The 17,630-nt window shown below is 34.1% G+C and overlaps 1 protein-coding gene and 1 long non-coding RNA gene across 9 annotated transcripts in view; both read left to right on the top strand.

The window, feature by feature from the left end:
* Nucleotides 1-17,630, top strand: part of LOC129789527 (teneurin-a) — a 383,778-nt gene that overhangs the window by 308,254 nt on the left and 57,894 nt on the right. For all 8 annotated transcript variants that reach the window (XM_055826353.1, XM_055826354.1, XM_055826359.1 and 5 more), the window contains 3 exons: nucleotides 10,729-10,908; nucleotides 12,932-13,038; nucleotides 15,773-16,810. In XM_055826353.1, the coding sequence (XP_055682328.1) occupies nucleotides 10,729-10,908; nucleotides 12,932-13,038; nucleotides 15,773-16,810 (1,325 nt within the window). The remainder of the gene's footprint in view (nucleotides 1-10,728; nucleotides 10,909-12,931; nucleotides 13,039-15,772; nucleotides 16,811-17,630) is intronic.
* On the top strand, nucleotides 7,172-8,140 carry LOC129789537 (uncharacterized). The gene is made up of 2 exons (XR_008750469.1): nucleotides 7,172-7,899; nucleotides 7,976-8,140. It is a non-coding gene; the product is annotated as an uncharacterized LOC129789537 (long non-coding RNA).

Below are 17,630 nucleotides of genomic sequence, written 5' to 3'. Positions count from 1 at the left end.
ATCATTTACTCGCCATACAAATGATAATTAAAGTATCAACATAATTAATGTGGCAGATTAAAACATTACGCCTTTGTTAGAACTATACTACTACCACATTGTTGACACACCGTTAAAATTGTGGGTTGCATTTGTGCGAGCTTTCTGCCATATACCACCCTCGTAACATTTTCATTAAACTTTTCTCTCCTTTTTGCAAATTGTCCATGAAAAGATTACAGAAGAATTACATATCATACAGAATCAAAAGTTATGAGTTATGAGCTATGTTGCTACAAAAACTCCTCAATGAAATTTGAACTCTTTGCGAGCATAAATTTTCCTGAGAAATGAAGAAGCTTTGGTATAATTTAACCATTATACTATGTCAAAAGTAATAAATGTTTCAAGATTAATTTATTAAAAATATAACAAAAGACATCAAAATCAAATCTACATATATCTATAACCTTCGTCTCAATGCAAAAAAGATATTTTCTTAAATTGACTTGAAAATATCGAACAATCTGCAAAAGCCATTTGAAGTAACATCCCCAAATTGTGGACTGAGAGTGTTGAAAATTAATTATGCAGAAAAAATCGCATTGGAAAATTCTTGAAAAGATATTTCCATAAGAGAAGGACTGAAGGACTAAACAGAGATTTTTTTTTTGGAATATGGTAAAGTAGGATCATCATATGAAATCATTATGGCTGAATGTATATTTATTTAAAAAAAAAACAGAGAGAAAAAGGAAAAGAATATAGAGGGATTGTGAATTGGAATTGGGTCGGAAGGAAATGGGTGGATGAGCATTATGAACGGTTGTAAATCTTTTGTAATTGTGAAAAGTTTATGAAGGTTTTATTTGTAATTGAGGGATTTGTTTTGGGGATTGTGTTAGTAACGATGGAGGAGGCAATCATTCGTGTTTTAGGAGTCACCCTCGGTATTTGCTGAAAAAAAAAAGATGGAATATTTTGCTTTTTTGACATGAATTTTCAACTTCTTGCTGAATTGTACCAAGCCCAGAAGTGCCTTGATAAAAGAAAAGCAAAACCCTTTTACAGAATACTCTTTTTTTTGCATAGATTGAAATAAAAATCTATCCACGTGCTGTGGTTGAATTTTTGCTTTTGAAAGAAAATTAATTTTCTCAAATTTCTTACCTTCTTAGCATAAAAAGAGATATTTCACCGAAAATTTATCTTTCCATTTCGTCGATTTTTCACATCGATGGCTCGCACCCATTGGCAGTGTGGGAATGGTTATATGGGATCGCTTTTCGTCCTTTTTTGAACAAATATTGAAGGAGGGAGCTCGTTGGCTATTGGTGTATGTTCAATATTCATATTATATTCCTCTGTTTGATATCCTTCAAAATGTTCATCGGGTGGAATGATTGCAGAAAGAAATAGCATGTTCATAGCATTTATTCGATTTATTACATCTCTCTTTCTCTCTACCCCACAACGATCGTCACTCGTATTAAGATTGTGATGTATGTTTGGCATTTTTGCCACTCTCGAAACCCTCCACAATTTCCAAAATCTAAAAGGATATACATAAAATTTTTGCCATATATATATGCAAACATAGCCAAACCATAAATTGATGCGTTATATTGGGAAGGATATAACATATACACAGAGTATGGTAAAGGCTACTCATAGAGCCATTTAGGGAGTGGACCACCTAATACAGCACGGGGGAAAGTGCAATTTGAGTTAATATTTCACATTGTCCCCAGTGTGGCAATGGAGAATGAGGAAAAGGGTGCTAATGGTATTTGCATTGACACTTAAACTTTATTAATGTATAATGCACATTTTGTGTGCTCTGCATGGAAATATTGGGGGCTACTATATTTAATGCATTACTTTACCTGCATATTTGCTCATATACGAATTGATTTAATACTAACACATACATACATAAATATTATATAATTTTGTGTATCGGAAGGTATCAAATTCTATATATTTATAGGCATCCAATTGCCGAATTTTTGCCACATCCCCTGGATAAATTATTCAGTGTCTACCTTAAAATTTTTCAATTTATTGATTAAAAAAACACAATGTCAAAAAAAAACCTCGTCCCAATGAAATTCAAAACTTCAACTAATTTTTAATAGAGCCTAATTTACGTACTTCACTGATTCAAATCTATTGATGAGAAATACAATTGAAAATATTTGAAAACAAATTGAGAAATTTTAGTAATTTACCTATTAATAAATAGGAATATTATCATATAATGGTTTCGTAAAAAAATGAAGAAAGAATCACAGCTAAAAAACAAACAAAACCCAAAAATGATGTTCAAGCTATAAGAATCTCATGCCGTTAAAGATTCCGTTTAGTTCATTATTATTTCTTAATTTTTGACAAATACCTGTAATGTTGTATAATGCATTATGCCATATTTGACTCTAATTATGTATTGATTGTTATTTCCTCTTACGATAATGCATTTACACACATTATAGTTTCAATTGAAATACAATAAATTCAACAACATTTGATTACTCTCTTCTAATGACCAATTAGGTAATTACAGTCACAAATCACAGCTAAAGACACATCATCGATGAATTCATGTATATACATACATATGTATGTACTGTTGATATATTGGATTTTAGTAAATGGAAAATATTCAGCTGCATAGCACTTATAAAAAATGTTGTGGGGATTTTACAGGAAAAAATAGAGAAATTGAATTGAAGAAAAGAAATGGTATTAGTTTGCAGTCGTATGTCCCAAATGTCTTAACCCTCTCCTAAAGAATTAATGGAATTGTTGCAGCAGAGGGAATTGTGTGGAGTGAGAAGTGTGACAGACGTCCCAACAAATGCTTCTGACTATCGTGTTCGTGTAGCAAAGCCATTTAAAATATAGCATTTGAATGAAGGTGCTAAATCTCAGGCGAAATGAATGCAGCATTTGGTGCATTTGTACCCCCCAAGTTGGCTTTCAACAAAATAGTATAACCACCAGTGACCCACCCACATCATTATTTGTAGGCCACATATTAAACCACCCTCTCCTGGACTATATAGGCACATTTTATTCCAGATACACAACCGGCTCAAGGGTCACCCCGAAATATACGCATATAGATGTACAAGAATTTAAACCAAATGACAATGTGGAAAGCAAATCCATTTAACACATTGCATTGTTTTCAGTGTTATAGCACTCGTATGTTTATTTAATGTTAGTCGAAAATTATTCCAAAGTGGTTTGGTGCTAGTAATGGGTGCCAACTGGAACTTTCCATCCCTAGCATTTTCCAGATTTGATAATAAAGTTGCAAATTTGTGTAAATGAAATACTCAACCATGTACCCCAAAAGTACAAGCATAAGTACACATTGTTCCATGTTTAATTTAAACTCTCCAACTAAAATGAAATTATTGTGGGGAAATTTTCCACAGAGAACACGAAAAAGAGATACTTTATACGACAAGCCCTTTTCAACCATTCATATTTTTTTTCATTTTATATTCCATATCGAAATTCTAGATAGACATAGGTAATATTTAAAGCTACCCTAAAAAACTAAAGACAAGCAATTCACATTCCTATTTATATCAAAAGTACCTTTGTACATAATTTATATTAATCCTATATATAAGGATTTATATTTGCATTTACAATTAGAAAGAGAGTTTAATCGGTAACAACATAATCAGAAATTAAATTGCATAATTTATTGTGACAATACACATATTTTTCACCGATATTTCAGAAGCAATTAAAACCGCTGTTACTTGACAAGGTTAATTAATGTTTGGCTGATTGTTCCTTTGTTCAAAACTCCCCGTGAAAATAAATTAAATATGCAATGGTGTTAAAAATACGTGTTCGATTTCATTTGTAAATTTTTAATTAGACGCTTTGGATTGAGTTTCACCGCACATTATACCAAACATGGTTTTAATTTTAGGCTTCCGCCCATTCCCATTTGGGAATGATAGCGACATGGAAATTGATTTAATGAACATAACCAATGGAAAAAAATGACTTCATACAAATAGGAAAGAATTTCTGTAAGCTTTAAACGTTTCCAAGCGGTTTTAGATTTCCTTAAACTTTTGACTTAAAAAAAAATGTCTATAAAACGGAATGAATTTAATCAGATTGAATCTACTGCTGATAGGTCATAACTGACTGTCATACAAAAATCACAGAAAACCTAATTAAACATTTGGTTTAGTTTTATAAAGCTAAAACTATTTGAATCACTAAAAAATCATTGGTCCTTTATGAAATTAAGCATATTTTTTTTTCTTACATGTAAAATCTTTATCATATATTTGAATGTTTAACGTATAACAAGAATCAACGTACCTACTTGTACTTGATTACCTTTTGATTAACACAATATGTATTAAAATGATTTATATGTGAAAATATTTGTCAAAGAACTAAAGCATAAGAGAGAGAGCGCAAAGTGTAGGATTAAAATTATTTATGTAAGCATTTTTCCTTGTACGGGGACATAACAAAAGCCGTCGTCTTTTCGATGAGGAAGTACGAGACCCAGAGTGTATAGTCCAAATAATATAATTCATGGTCTAGCAGTCTCCATTGTTTACAGTTGGGCTGAGGGTGTTTCAAAATAACTAGATGGCCTCTTTGCCGAATAGCCCCACATATACAACAAGAACTCTGTGTGGGCCTTGTTGTTGTGAAGGAATATAATGAACCCAAAAGCTCATCAATAATGTCACCCCAAAATGGACTTTATTCCACGTCATTACGGCCAACACGACCACCATGTGATAATTATGATGGCGATGAATCTGCAGCCTAGACAAGCAATGTATATATAGAAATTCTAAATATTGAAACTTTGAGATGGGCTTTCAAAATACAATGATTCTTTACTACTCATTTACAGGTTTTAATCAAGTTATAGCCAAAAAATGGAAAACTTTTACCATTATAAAATCCCATTATTACCTTTTTGTATATGTACACACAAAAAAATTTTAGCAGTGAATACTAAAAAAATGCTGTTTTGTTCTTAAAATGTGTAAAAATTTTGATTCAATCACGAAAATTCGCGATTATTGTAAAGTATATTATGAAAAGCTTTTGATTCAAAAATAAGAACGATTGAAACAAAAGTTAAGCAATTTAAAAACTACTATACCCAAATTATTGATTCATATAGTAATATTTACTACGTAAAATATTGAAAGTATATTTTTAGGTTTAGATTCAATTTCTTCCATATTCAAATAATAATCTACTATGTAAAATATTTAAAAGTATAATTCTTCGTAGATAGATTCAAAATATTTGTTTTTGATCCTAATTCTGAATATTAACTGTTAAATTTTTTCGGTATTGAAATCCCTTTTTCTCATACGCAAAATTAATTCGACTCAATACGAAGACAAGTTAAAAGAAAACAGTTTAAAAAATGGAAAATAAAAGTATAAAGTGGATTGGGGCGTCTCGGGCGTCTCCATTGTAAAAATGTTCAATCTTTTTAATTTGATAAAAAGGTAAGACTTTCCATATACAACATAAATGCTCTCCAGTTCAGTATATTAAACGAATTTGTTTTTCAGAAATTTTTCAATAGCCAGGACGATGGAGAAAAAAGTTTTCCGGAAAAGTGAGCGATCTGTGAATCAACAAGGATAGCGGTGTCGACATACTATTACTGAAAAATCTATCCTGGAATGACGTGGATGGTATGTATTATAATTAATATTTTATTTTCATTTGATCAATCATTTGATTAAAACATTGTTTCTCTTTTTTTTTTAGGAAAAAATGCTGCAATTTCCCCCAAATCATCAAGCTGGAAAGGCTGAAGAAGGAAGATACAGAAATGAGCACAAGTCCTGGCAGCAAGGAAACCAAAAAGGATGTGTTTAATTACGTGTGTGTAGAAAAAAGTGTATTAAAAAAATGAGGTGGAAATAAAATAAATGAAATGAAATGAAAAACAATGTATTTTAATACCTAAAGCAACACGAAATAATATCAATATGGTACACGCAATGTATGTAACATTGTACGTAGTTAAATTAAAAATGTTTGTGATTGATTTGACCTGTGCATAGTACAAACTACATTATGCATTATTGGCGCGTTTTCAAAAGCTAACATAGTAGATTCTAAAATGCAATAGCTTTTGAAGCTACAATATGCATTATAGGCGCGTATTCAAAAGCTAACGTAGTAGAATCTAATGGAATTTTGTATGGGAACAGTATTTATTACTACGCGCATTTTTTTGTGTGTATTATCTGACTTCCGGTACACGATTTTTTTTACTACTGAGATCATCTTATGAAGGGTTGACTCCATTGATTTTACCCCGATTAAAATATCATGGAAAATTGAAATCGTGAAAAATCCATCAATATTTTATTACTCCATCTATATCAAGTCACTCTTTTGGAGATGGAGGATTCAAGTGAACGGAATCCTATCACAAACAGAGAGCGAGGGCATTAAAACAGAATGGATATTTTCGCTAGAAAGAAAGCAATAAATTTTTAATCGATAAAGCGCCCAAGTTTGGAAAAATCTGTGAAAAAGGGAGAAGGAAAAATTGCAGAGGAATTTAAATTTTATTGTTTTACGAGGATATTACTAAAAATCATGACCCGTTCGCCATTCTTCTTGTGCTGTTTTCACCAGAAGCATCTCAAAAGTTTTTTGATATAACTTTCGTCCTCCTTCCCTTTTGCCAATGTGACGATATAACTAATAAAATATAATGCTCTTGGAGAAAAGTTATCTATTTCCTCTTCTCTTGCTCTCTCATAAACGCATACATTCTCATAAGAAAATTTGAGGGGGTGGTTGGGGTTAAGTGAATTGCATATGTAACATATGTATATACTAGATAGATTGCATTAACCTACATCTTTAGTTGCTTTTCTAACATATTGACTTTAAAATTTTAATATATTTCCTTCTATTTCATTAGAATTATTATGGTACATTAAATCGTAAGAGAGCCTCTTAGAAAAATAATTAAATAAGGCGTAAGAGGAATTTTTATTCAATTTTTTAGATAAAATACGTACTAATAGACGTAGGTATAGCCAAGTTTGCTTCGAAATTTTTATAACTTATGCTTTTACATCTCACACTTACATCTTCTCGTTCGTAATCAAGTGAATTTCCGAAGAACTTCTCTAAATAATTCCTTCACACAAAAAAATTTTAGCAGTGAATACTAAAAAAATGCTGTTTTGTTCTTAAAATGTGTAAAAATTTTGATTCAATCACGAAAATTCGCGATTATTGTAAAGTATATTATGAAAAGCTTTTGATTCAAAAATAAGAACGATTGAAACAAAAGTTAAGCAATTTAAAAACTACTATACCCAAATTATTGATTCATATAGTAATATTTACTACGTAAAATATTGAAAGTATATTTTTAGGTTTAGATTCAATTTCTTCCATATTCAAATAATAATCTACTATGTAAAATATTTAAAAGTATAATTCTTCGTAGATAGATTCAAAATATTTGTTTTTGATCCTAATTCTGAATATTAACTGTTAAATTTTTTCGGTATTGAAATCCCTTTTTCTCATACGCAAAATTAATTCGACTCAATACGAAGACAAGTTAAAAGAAAACAGTTTAAAAAATGGAAAATAAAAGTATAAAGTGGATTGGGGCGTCTCGGGCGTCTCCATTGTAAAAATGTTCAATCTTTTTAATTTGATAAAAAGGTAAGACTTTCCATATACAACATAAATGCTCTCCAGTTCAGTATATTAAACGAATTTGTTTTTCAGAAATTTTTCAATAGCCAGGACGATGGAGAAAAAAGTTTTCCGGAAAAGTGAGCGATCTGTGAATCAACAAGGATAGCGGTGTCGACATACTATTACTGAAAAATCTATCCTGGAATGACGTGGATGGTATGTATTATAATTAATATTTTATTTTCATTTGATCAATCATTTGATTAAAACATTGTTTCTCTTTTTTTTTTAGGAAAAAATGCTGCAATTTCCCCCAAATCATCAAGCTGGAAAGGCTGAAGAAGGAAGATACAGAAATGAGCACAAGTCCTGGCAGCAAGGAAACCAAAAAGGATGTGTTTAATTACGTGTGTGTAGAAAAAAGTGTATTAAAAAAATGAGGTGGAAATAAAATAAATGAAATGAAATGAAAAACAATGTATTTTAATACCTAAAGCAACACGAAATAATATCAATATGGTACACGCAATGTATGTAACATTGTACGTAGTTAAATTAAAAATGTTTGTGATTGATTTGACCTGTGCATAGTACAAACTACATTATGCATTATTGGCGCGTTTTCAAAAGCTAACATAGTAGATTCTAAAATGCAATAGCTTTTGAAGCTACAATATGCATTATAGGCGCGTATTCAAAAGCTAACGTAGTAGAATCTAATGGAATTTTGTATGGGAACAGTATTTATTACTACGCGCATTTTTTTGTGTGTTAAAGTTGCAAAATGCTGTACTGCCGACGTATGTACATAAGTTGCAAATCTCTCTTATTTCCTTATTACATCATTCTGTATTATGTACATACATAGTATAAAATAATCTCCCTTAGATCCTACTTCAATTTACATTACCAATGATGAAGCCAAAAATTTCCTATAAAACATTAAACTTTGTCGTTTTTCTTATGTCGCAAAATAAATAAGACGCACATCTATATCGCAAAATAAATAAGACGCACATCTATATACATACATACATACATACGTATGCGTGTAGGTATGTCTATTTATCCCCAATCTAGGGATAAAGAAAACAAAATTGTAGAGCAATGTTTGTGTGAAAGAAGTACCTGTTTTGGGGGTTGCCCAACCCCAACATCATCATGTCACCGTACATTCCCCATCAACATAATTTATCTGAAAATGTTTAATAAAACAAATTGGAACTTTAATTAGTCACAGGCTGTTTATTTTTTCCGCCAAGTAAATACATCGTGAAGATATTTATGAGGCACCAAAGGCTGTATCATCGTTTACGGTGCACCATGTGTGTTTGCTTGTATTCCATCGGGTTTCTCCGCACTTTTGCCCGAGGGGAAGGAAAGGAAGAGTGCCGAACCCCTTTTTTCCCTAACCAGGGGCAGACGATCCCGGAGATTGGGGGTGAAAAAGAACGATGGGGAAAACTTCTTGGGGATGAAGTTTGCAATTGGTGTATTTTGAGGTTACTTTTTGAAGGATGAGGGGCAAATACAACGCTTAAAAAATCCACCCAATGTTGCTGAATTTTCCTTACAAGAAAATCGATTTAAAAATTTATTGGCACCCAGGGTGAAAATGGGGAGCGAGAATGAGAAGGGCGGAAGGCTTTCGAGTGGTGTCTCTGCGAAAGTTTATCGTGTTTCAAGTGGTGCGGAAAGAAAAAAAAAAGAGGGACAAATAATTCAATGCAATTATTTGATAACACTCTTGTATCAATTTGAGTGCTTCCGCCGCGATTCCTCGCTTCGCATCACAAATCCCCACATATGAAGTTGCAATCAGTAGTGGAGCATTATATAGAATATAATTCCAAATGCCACAGGCAGGAAGTTCACAAGGATGTGAAAGCTCACAGGCATTACATATGAATGGAAGGAAGATCAGAATCAGCCCTCAATAATAACTTTCATTGCACCAACCCCTCCATATATGTGCTGTAACACCCTCACGCCAAAATGCCTCCCCAAAACATCACTGTCGACAATTAATTCTCCCCCCGACTTATCGATTGAATGCCCGCATTATCAACACAATCTTAAATAAATAAGTTATCAAGCATGATTGAAGTTTCCTATTTTCCCTTTTTACGACCCTATTTCACTCATACACATTACAAACACCCCAATATAGGGAAGATTATCTGATTTTGTGAGATATGTAAATAGCATTGCATCTCCAATGGTGTCATTTCACATTGCATACAGTTCAATAATGCAGGAAATGCCGCTTCAGCTCACCCACGAAAATTTGTCAATCTTCGTTAAGTCTAGAACACTCTAGTGAGGTGTAATTTCGTTTGGAAACATATAACATGACACGCTCACCACTGCAAGCTATGTATGACTAAAGGTCACTAGAGTGATGAGAAATGATGAAAATATTGGATTCGAGAGGGAGATGACATTTTGGCTTGTAATTTATTCATATGAATGCATGAAAATATCACTAATGAAGAATCAATCTTAAACACAGATAAAAGAAAGTTTTCTCTGAAGGAAAAAATCTGACATCTTTTTTTTATTTTCAATTTTTCAATAAAGTTTTGCTTGTTTTATTATGTAATTAGTTTTCATTTTGATTAAAATGGTAAGAAGATCTCTTTGGTTGTTAAGCTAGATTTAAATAAGGTAGCTATACCGTAATTGCTATATAGAGCAACAATATGGGGTGCTTATAGAAGCCTTCTTTTTTCTTCTTTCTTGGACACAATATTTAGGATATATAACTTAAAGTTCCGTAAGCTGTTCTTGAAGCATTTTACAGACTTTGCAACAATGTATCTAAAATTTTTTATGCAATTTAAAATACCTCATTGCAGCAGTACAATCATTAAAACCTTACACATCCGTAGATGCACCAAGGCAAGAGCATTAATGGGAAATAATTGAGTTTAGTAAGGAGTTTTAAAGTTCAAAGTATAGCGCACGCCTTACATAAAGTAGGAAGGAGTTTAAATTGAATTTGTGTGATTAATGTGTCTTGTTTTTTTCTTTTGCTAATTCCAGACTTGCTGCTCCATTGCAATCGAGCCAACAGCAGATGTCACAGGGTATGACGAACGCCAACAATGCACAGGGATCCCATTGTCAATTGGGCGGTACGTCGCCCCTCGTAATGCCAGTCTTTCCCCTGCGAACATCCCATTCAGGACATGCGCCACACTACTCACCCTACTCGCCCTCAAGGTAAAATTCATCATTAATAACACCACCCTCAAGTCCGTTTTTTTTTCTATATAATACAAACAATATTTTATTCAAAAGACAAAAAGTTGATAAACCCCCTGGCTACTAGCGAATACATCAATTTGAGGAGACATGCCATCCTCCATTGGAGAATGAGGAGACTCTTCTCACTTGAGTGGGTGTCGCATTGTCTGGGTACTTTTTCCAAAGTGTTTCTGATTGATAAATTTGTGGTGGAGATGATGAACAAAAACATGGCAAGTGGTATAAATAAATCCAATGGTGAAAATGTTATGGAAGGCCCTGAATAAGGCGCTATATTAAAGCCTATTCCATCGAGTTAACGTGTTGGTTTTTCTTTTGTTATAGCACTAAACATTGATTTAAGCTTTCATTCTTCAACTAAGGGAGATTATACTGTTGCTTTAAGCACTATGTACATTTACCCAATTCCATATCAAGTCGCGTTGCTGGCTACACCATGTACAAAACCTATTTACACTTTCCCCAAATTGTACAGTGTATCAGTTGAGTGAGAGAGTGGCTCCTCTCCTCGAAAAGTAAACACACAATAGACTGACTTCCATTAATATTATTAGATATTTGTCTTCAAACACAATCAATTATGAATTGAAATTGAGTTTAGAGGCGCGCATAATGGTAAAATAATTGTTAAATAAATATTTTCTCTGCTGGTTATAATCGTAAACAAGCATACATACAGCATAAATAACTTGTCGAAAATAATAAAACAAATAACACTTATTTATGCGGAAAGTACTGCTGGTAAATGCGAAATCCTAAAAGTGCTCTGGAAATTGAATTTTGTTGAGTATACCTTACAATGTTATTAGTTTTCATTTTTAATGCAACACATCCGTTCATATTTAAGAGAAAATCTTTAAAGTTGATGAATGTTATATAACAAAAATTTCAGGATGTTGATTAAAGAGTTAATGGGAATAATATGAGTTGATTTTGATTCAATAGCAACAAAAGCTTTAGAATATAATAAAGGAATATTATTGGTTACTATTCCTTATATGTAATTATAGGTATTTTTCGTTTCTGATAATTAGTGGGGATCTTACGTGATGTTCATAATGGTTAGGGTCATTTTGTTAATAAATAATAGCTTATTAATCTCATAATACAGTCAAAATAATTATATTAAGAATGATTTTTCATTCCCATTTTTAAGCAATTGTGTTTACTTTTAAAATTTATGCAATATTGATTTTTCACTCAATAAAAGAGTAGAACACCTATGGGTATTTTTTATATTTCTGTGGTGTCTTTCTCTGTTTTGCGATTATACAAAATTCCATTTTATGTATAGGTATACCCCTACGCAATACTCGTACACAAAGATCTCGCCTCTATTTTGCGGAAAATGAAAATTATGGCTTCTCGGGCTTCTCTTATTCTTCCATTTTCATTCCCATGGCAGAAAAGGGGGGATTTTCTGGCATAAAGTGTTGCTGGTTTTGTAACTTTTATTAAGCGGAAATGCGTTTCATTTGAAATGTCCCCTCAACGGTATTGTCTCTATAATACTTGGTGGGTAGAACACAATATCGTACAGTATACCTACATAATTCCTCCGACCTCCGACAGAAAATCAATATCACAATTTAATTTTCGTGAACAATTAAACAAGTTTATGTAACATTATACATTACATACCAAAGTGTTTCGCTATTGTTGTTTGATTGAGCCAAATTGTATTATACCTTCGCTCTCTGTACCTTTATCCCTTGTCTCATGCCAAAATGGGCGGAGAAGCATATACATAGATACAAATAAAATGCCGGAATCATCAGCAACGTTAACTTGAAATCATCATTAGGCGCAATTAATTGCTATGGTTTGCTATAAAATTACACATTTGGGGAAAAATGCCCGTGTGGAAAATCCCTCCCCATAGTTCAATTGTGTAGCCATGGGGTTAAAGAGAAGGTACAGGAAGGGGATTAAAAGATGCGGAGTTGAGGATCTAACATGTCTTTTTTTTTCATTGCAGGTTTCACATAGACAAACGATGTCAACATAGGTGCTCGTGGAAATGTTTCAGCATTGCCTTAATACTACTGTCTGTGGCACTGATAGCTATGTTGGCCTATTTCGCAGGTATGTGTATCCATCCACGTCCACCCTCTAATTATTACAACTTTTTGAGTACCATACTATACTATCTATAAACATATCAGAACAGTGGTCCTAGCGCAGTTCCCATTAACTTTCTCAACATTGATGAGGACGAAAGGACAAAAAATCATCAAAAGAAAGTTACCGTGAAACTTTCTTCATCAAGACTTTCCTCTCCAGCTGCAATTTTGTCACCCTGTCCATTTAATTTTGCCAAGAATGGCCTTTTCTATACCCACACATACACACCCCCTTGCGCACTAAGGGGAGGATTTCCTTAGAATTGATCCCCACTTCTGAGGCGAACCCTCCTGGTACTTTGTCTAATTGTCAAGCATTAGCACCATCGTCTTGTACGCTATGCTTGGCACCGTCTTGTGCACCACCAGATTTTACTTGAACAGTGAAAGGAAATCCGGCAGGAATATAGTTCGTTTTTATCACCTCACAGTCACCTCAACGTTATACCACACAAACACATTTGACTAAATTATTGAATGTTATTAACTCCACCAACATGAAAAAGTAAACAAATGGCTTGTACTTTACAAACTTGGGGGGTGGATATAAAATGGAGGAAATGCTGAGAGGTGATTTTGCACACAACATCCCCACACCATATTGCCATCCAATTTCGTTTGTGGGGGGCGAACGATGAGAATGCCGAAATCTGGTGAGTTGCGCACAGACTCTTCCTTATGGTGCACCGTAAAAAAAGGGAAACTATATTCAAAGTGTAGTCAGGGATGGAGAACGTGACATGACTGTGACCTAAGATTCAAAAAATGCAATCAAAAAATCGCATTTACGCGAAAATAAGTGTAGAATATCACGAATACAAAGAAGAAAAAAAGAAAAAGTTATAGGTATAAGAAATTGTGTACATACAAGAATTTTCCTAAGGAATCAGAGTCTAATAACTTTGAAAGACTATTTATAAAGTCAGAATCAGAATTATCTAAATAGTACCCTTGATATTATGTATTCGTCTTAATTGTTCTTAGAAAACTTCAGGGGAAAAATATAATTTTTTTAACCTGTGTTGAACTCTGTATTGTAACCCTTTCTAGTAACTCCTTGAAAACAAACATAATAGCTCCTGTCTACCCCAATTAAAAAAGGAATTAAGGCCAATAAAAAAATAAGCCAATAATTGAAGAATTAGTCTTTATGTGTTGAACTTTTACTTAATCTTAATACCAAAAATCAACCCATTTAGGTTTATCAAGTTTCTTTCCCCAAATTAGATTTAAAACATTTTCTTTTAAATTTGTATACGAGACTAGCAAGTCCTAATTCCGTCTCTGTAATCAATAATAAAGTTCTCCCTCTGTTTTAAGATTCCCTCGCACACACATAATTTCGATTTTCTAAGCAAAACTCATCCATTTGAAACAAGACTCCCAATGAAATTGGAAATAAATTTCAGAGGTACTTAGCAAAATCACACTTTAATCTCCATCCCAAAGTTTCTTCAAATGTTCTCAGGGGAACCCCATTGATGATCCCCCCGTGAGACGGCATAAAAATACATAAGAGGGAGAATTATTCTCTTTTGTAGATTTTGGGGAGTGTTATATACATACCTAAAGCTATCATTGTCTGCGGATTTTATTCGTGTTTTGCGTATTAATCACAAAATATTCAAAAGCATCCATTTTGATGCTTTGATTGAGTAAACAAATAACAATGGATGGCATTAATCCGCCATCGTGAGGCATTGCAATGTATAGGTTTTCATCTGAATTAGTCGACAAATAATATAAATCCTTTGAATTGAAAATGAATAAAATGGTGATAACTATATAATGCACTAAATGTATATAATTTAATGGATGACACCATTATGTAGAATTTGTTATATTGAAATTCATTAACAACTTTATGCAGCATATTGATCATCAAAAACTAGTCACAAATTCTATTAAATGGGATTTAGATTTTTGAACACGTTGAATTTATGTTTGCAAATTTCTAAAATGGACTGATACTTTTAATAGGATTAGGAGAGTGTGAGCTAAAGAAGAATAAGCTGGGTTTACAAGTGAGGGGAAGAAGCAAAAACTAAATGAACAGCCCCCCATAAAGTCTGGTCGAAAATGGCACAAACATTACACAGTACTGCTGAATTATTCGTCAGTGCAGCATCTATTTTCGTCCAGAAATGCAGTGGGTGGTCTGTTTGGGGTGTCCGGACGGAATATTGATAGGGCTGAACCTTGGCAGTGCCTGGCACTATGCAAATCACTCAATGACTCGTAATCAATCAGTCAATTGTCGGGTATATTCTCATGAGAACTGCAGGTCTCAGCATTTGGGAAACCCACGAGCATTTTCGACTGTTGGATTTTGAATTGATAAAATTGAATTGAGATTTTGGGTTGATTTTCATCATCCACCGCAACCCCCAGGCGAATTTATATGCGCAGAATTTTAAATTCAAAACTTATTTTTCTTTCACAAAAAAAACTGGAATTTCTGGGACATTCCATATAAGGAAATATAAAAAATTTGAAAAATATACTTATAGTAAATAAAATTAGAATTATATCCCTTTCAACGGTTCAACTAAACTAGAATGCAGTTGAATTTAAAGTCTATAATATCATCACAAAAAAATTCTTCTTAGCCCATAGATTTTCTTAAAAGGGAAACTGTGCAAAAAGGGCCTAAATGTTCAACATAAATATTAATTTAAATTAATAATATTTTTTAGCGGTCAATTCAATGAAACCCACGATGGATCCTAACAACTGTATTGTGGTGCAAGATGTAAAGTCAGTAACTCACGATCAGATGACGCAGAATGTTGATGGATCAACGCAATTGCCCACTGAAGAATCCTTGCTTACGAGCACAGCGGACCATAGCACCTTCACGACGGCACATCATTATCTCAATAGCGGATTCAGTAGCAGTAGTTTCTCGCAACAGCAGATTTTACAGCAACAATTGCAGCAGCAGCAGCACTACCAGGACCAGCAGTTTTCTGCTCAACAGCAGCAGCAACATCAAAAATGGCCACAAGTTTTGGAACTTCGGGAATTCAATGAGGTGCACCATGCAACAATTCAGCCATACCAATTTTGGAATTCGGAATTTCGCAACAAGCACCCAGCATTCATACGGTTCAACTTCACCCTACCATGGGGTGCGAATTTTGCTGTATATGGACGACGCAATGTTGCACCCAGTGTCACGCAGTATGACTTTGTAGAGTTCATCCGGGGTGGCAGGGTGGATAATCGATTGCGGCGGCGGCGACGCCGAAAACGTAGCATGACAACCGGTGAGGATGCCGAGGAGGATGGAATTTTGGGAAATGGTATTGGTGGAGACGATGAGTATGGATTTGATATTTTTGAGAATCCCACCGTGGACAGTGATGAATACTTTGGAGCTCCATGGCGTGACACAGACAGATCAATGGAAAATTCCGCGGCAGAAGCTGCCTCCTCCACCTTTATTGATGAACACCTCCGTCTCACACCCGCTGAACGCCATATTATCTCCAAACGCTCCTCTGACATGGACCCCATGATGGTTAATGTGAGTCTGTTGCAGTACTTGGATACGGGACGTTGGTTCCTTTCCGTCTACAATGATGAGCTCCTGGCACATAGTATCACCCTAACTGTGGCTGAAGCTGAAGGTGTTAGTACAACCTGCCCCAATGATTGCTCCGGAAGAGGATCCTGCTACCTTGGCAAATGTGATTGCATCGATGGCTATCAGGGTGCTGATTGTTCAAAAAGTAAGTACCTATTTTTCCAATTTATTCCCGCATTTACTGCATTTCCTATTTTCCTTTGAGTCATTGAGCAAATATATAGGTATTCATTTATATATGGTTTATCCGGAAATGCTAAAAAGTAATCTTCAAAAAATATTTCAATCTCATTGTCCATTATTGTCGTAAACAAATTGCCTTTTTTATCCTTAAAGCTCTTACCCACACTGTATAGGAGTGTGGCTGTAAGAAAAAGTCCTTTATAGAGCTTGAGGATATTTTTCCTTGACTTTATGGGAAGACGCTCGTCGATCGACAACACTTCTTTGCCCAATCTGCTCCATCGCAGCACACTTTTTGGGTCAAATTTTCTCCCCAGCAGCATTTTATCGACTTTTCTTTCACATCTTATCTCGACCACGTCTTCCGGCCACATTCACCAGAATAACAAGAATTAAGCACCGAAAGGCTCCTTCTGGACAAAATCCCCTTCATAAGGGAGGGATATTACGTGTGTATGTATATGTATGTAGTAAAAAAAAATACGAAAGTCAGAGAAAATGTACCATAAATACTTTCATGTTTGAGAGCTTTAAAAGTTTGATTCGCCCTCCCCAGAATCCTCGCTTCGGCAAATCAGTGGATTATGCGAAGCGTGAAATTTTTCTCCATAACCACTCTTTGAGCTCTCCATACCCAGTGCAAAATTGTAGCTCGGCGCGAAATGCATCATTTTCAATGCAGATAGAGAATAAATTTGTGAAAGATTGGGGAGACGTTTAGAAGAATCCACCATGTGTTCTGGGGCGAGGAGAGGGGGGCGATGTGCAAAATGGGAAAATTC

The sequence above is a fragment of the Lutzomyia longipalpis genome, chromosome 2, assembly GCF_024334085.1.
Source record: "Lutzomyia longipalpis isolate SR_M1_2022 chromosome 2, ASM2433408v1".
NCBI classification, from domain to species: domain Eukaryota; kingdom Metazoa; phylum Arthropoda; class Insecta; order Diptera; family Psychodidae; genus Lutzomyia; species Lutzomyia longipalpis.
The sequence above is the reverse complement of the archived record's forward strand: the minus strand, read 5'-3'. Positions and strand labels throughout refer to the sequence as shown.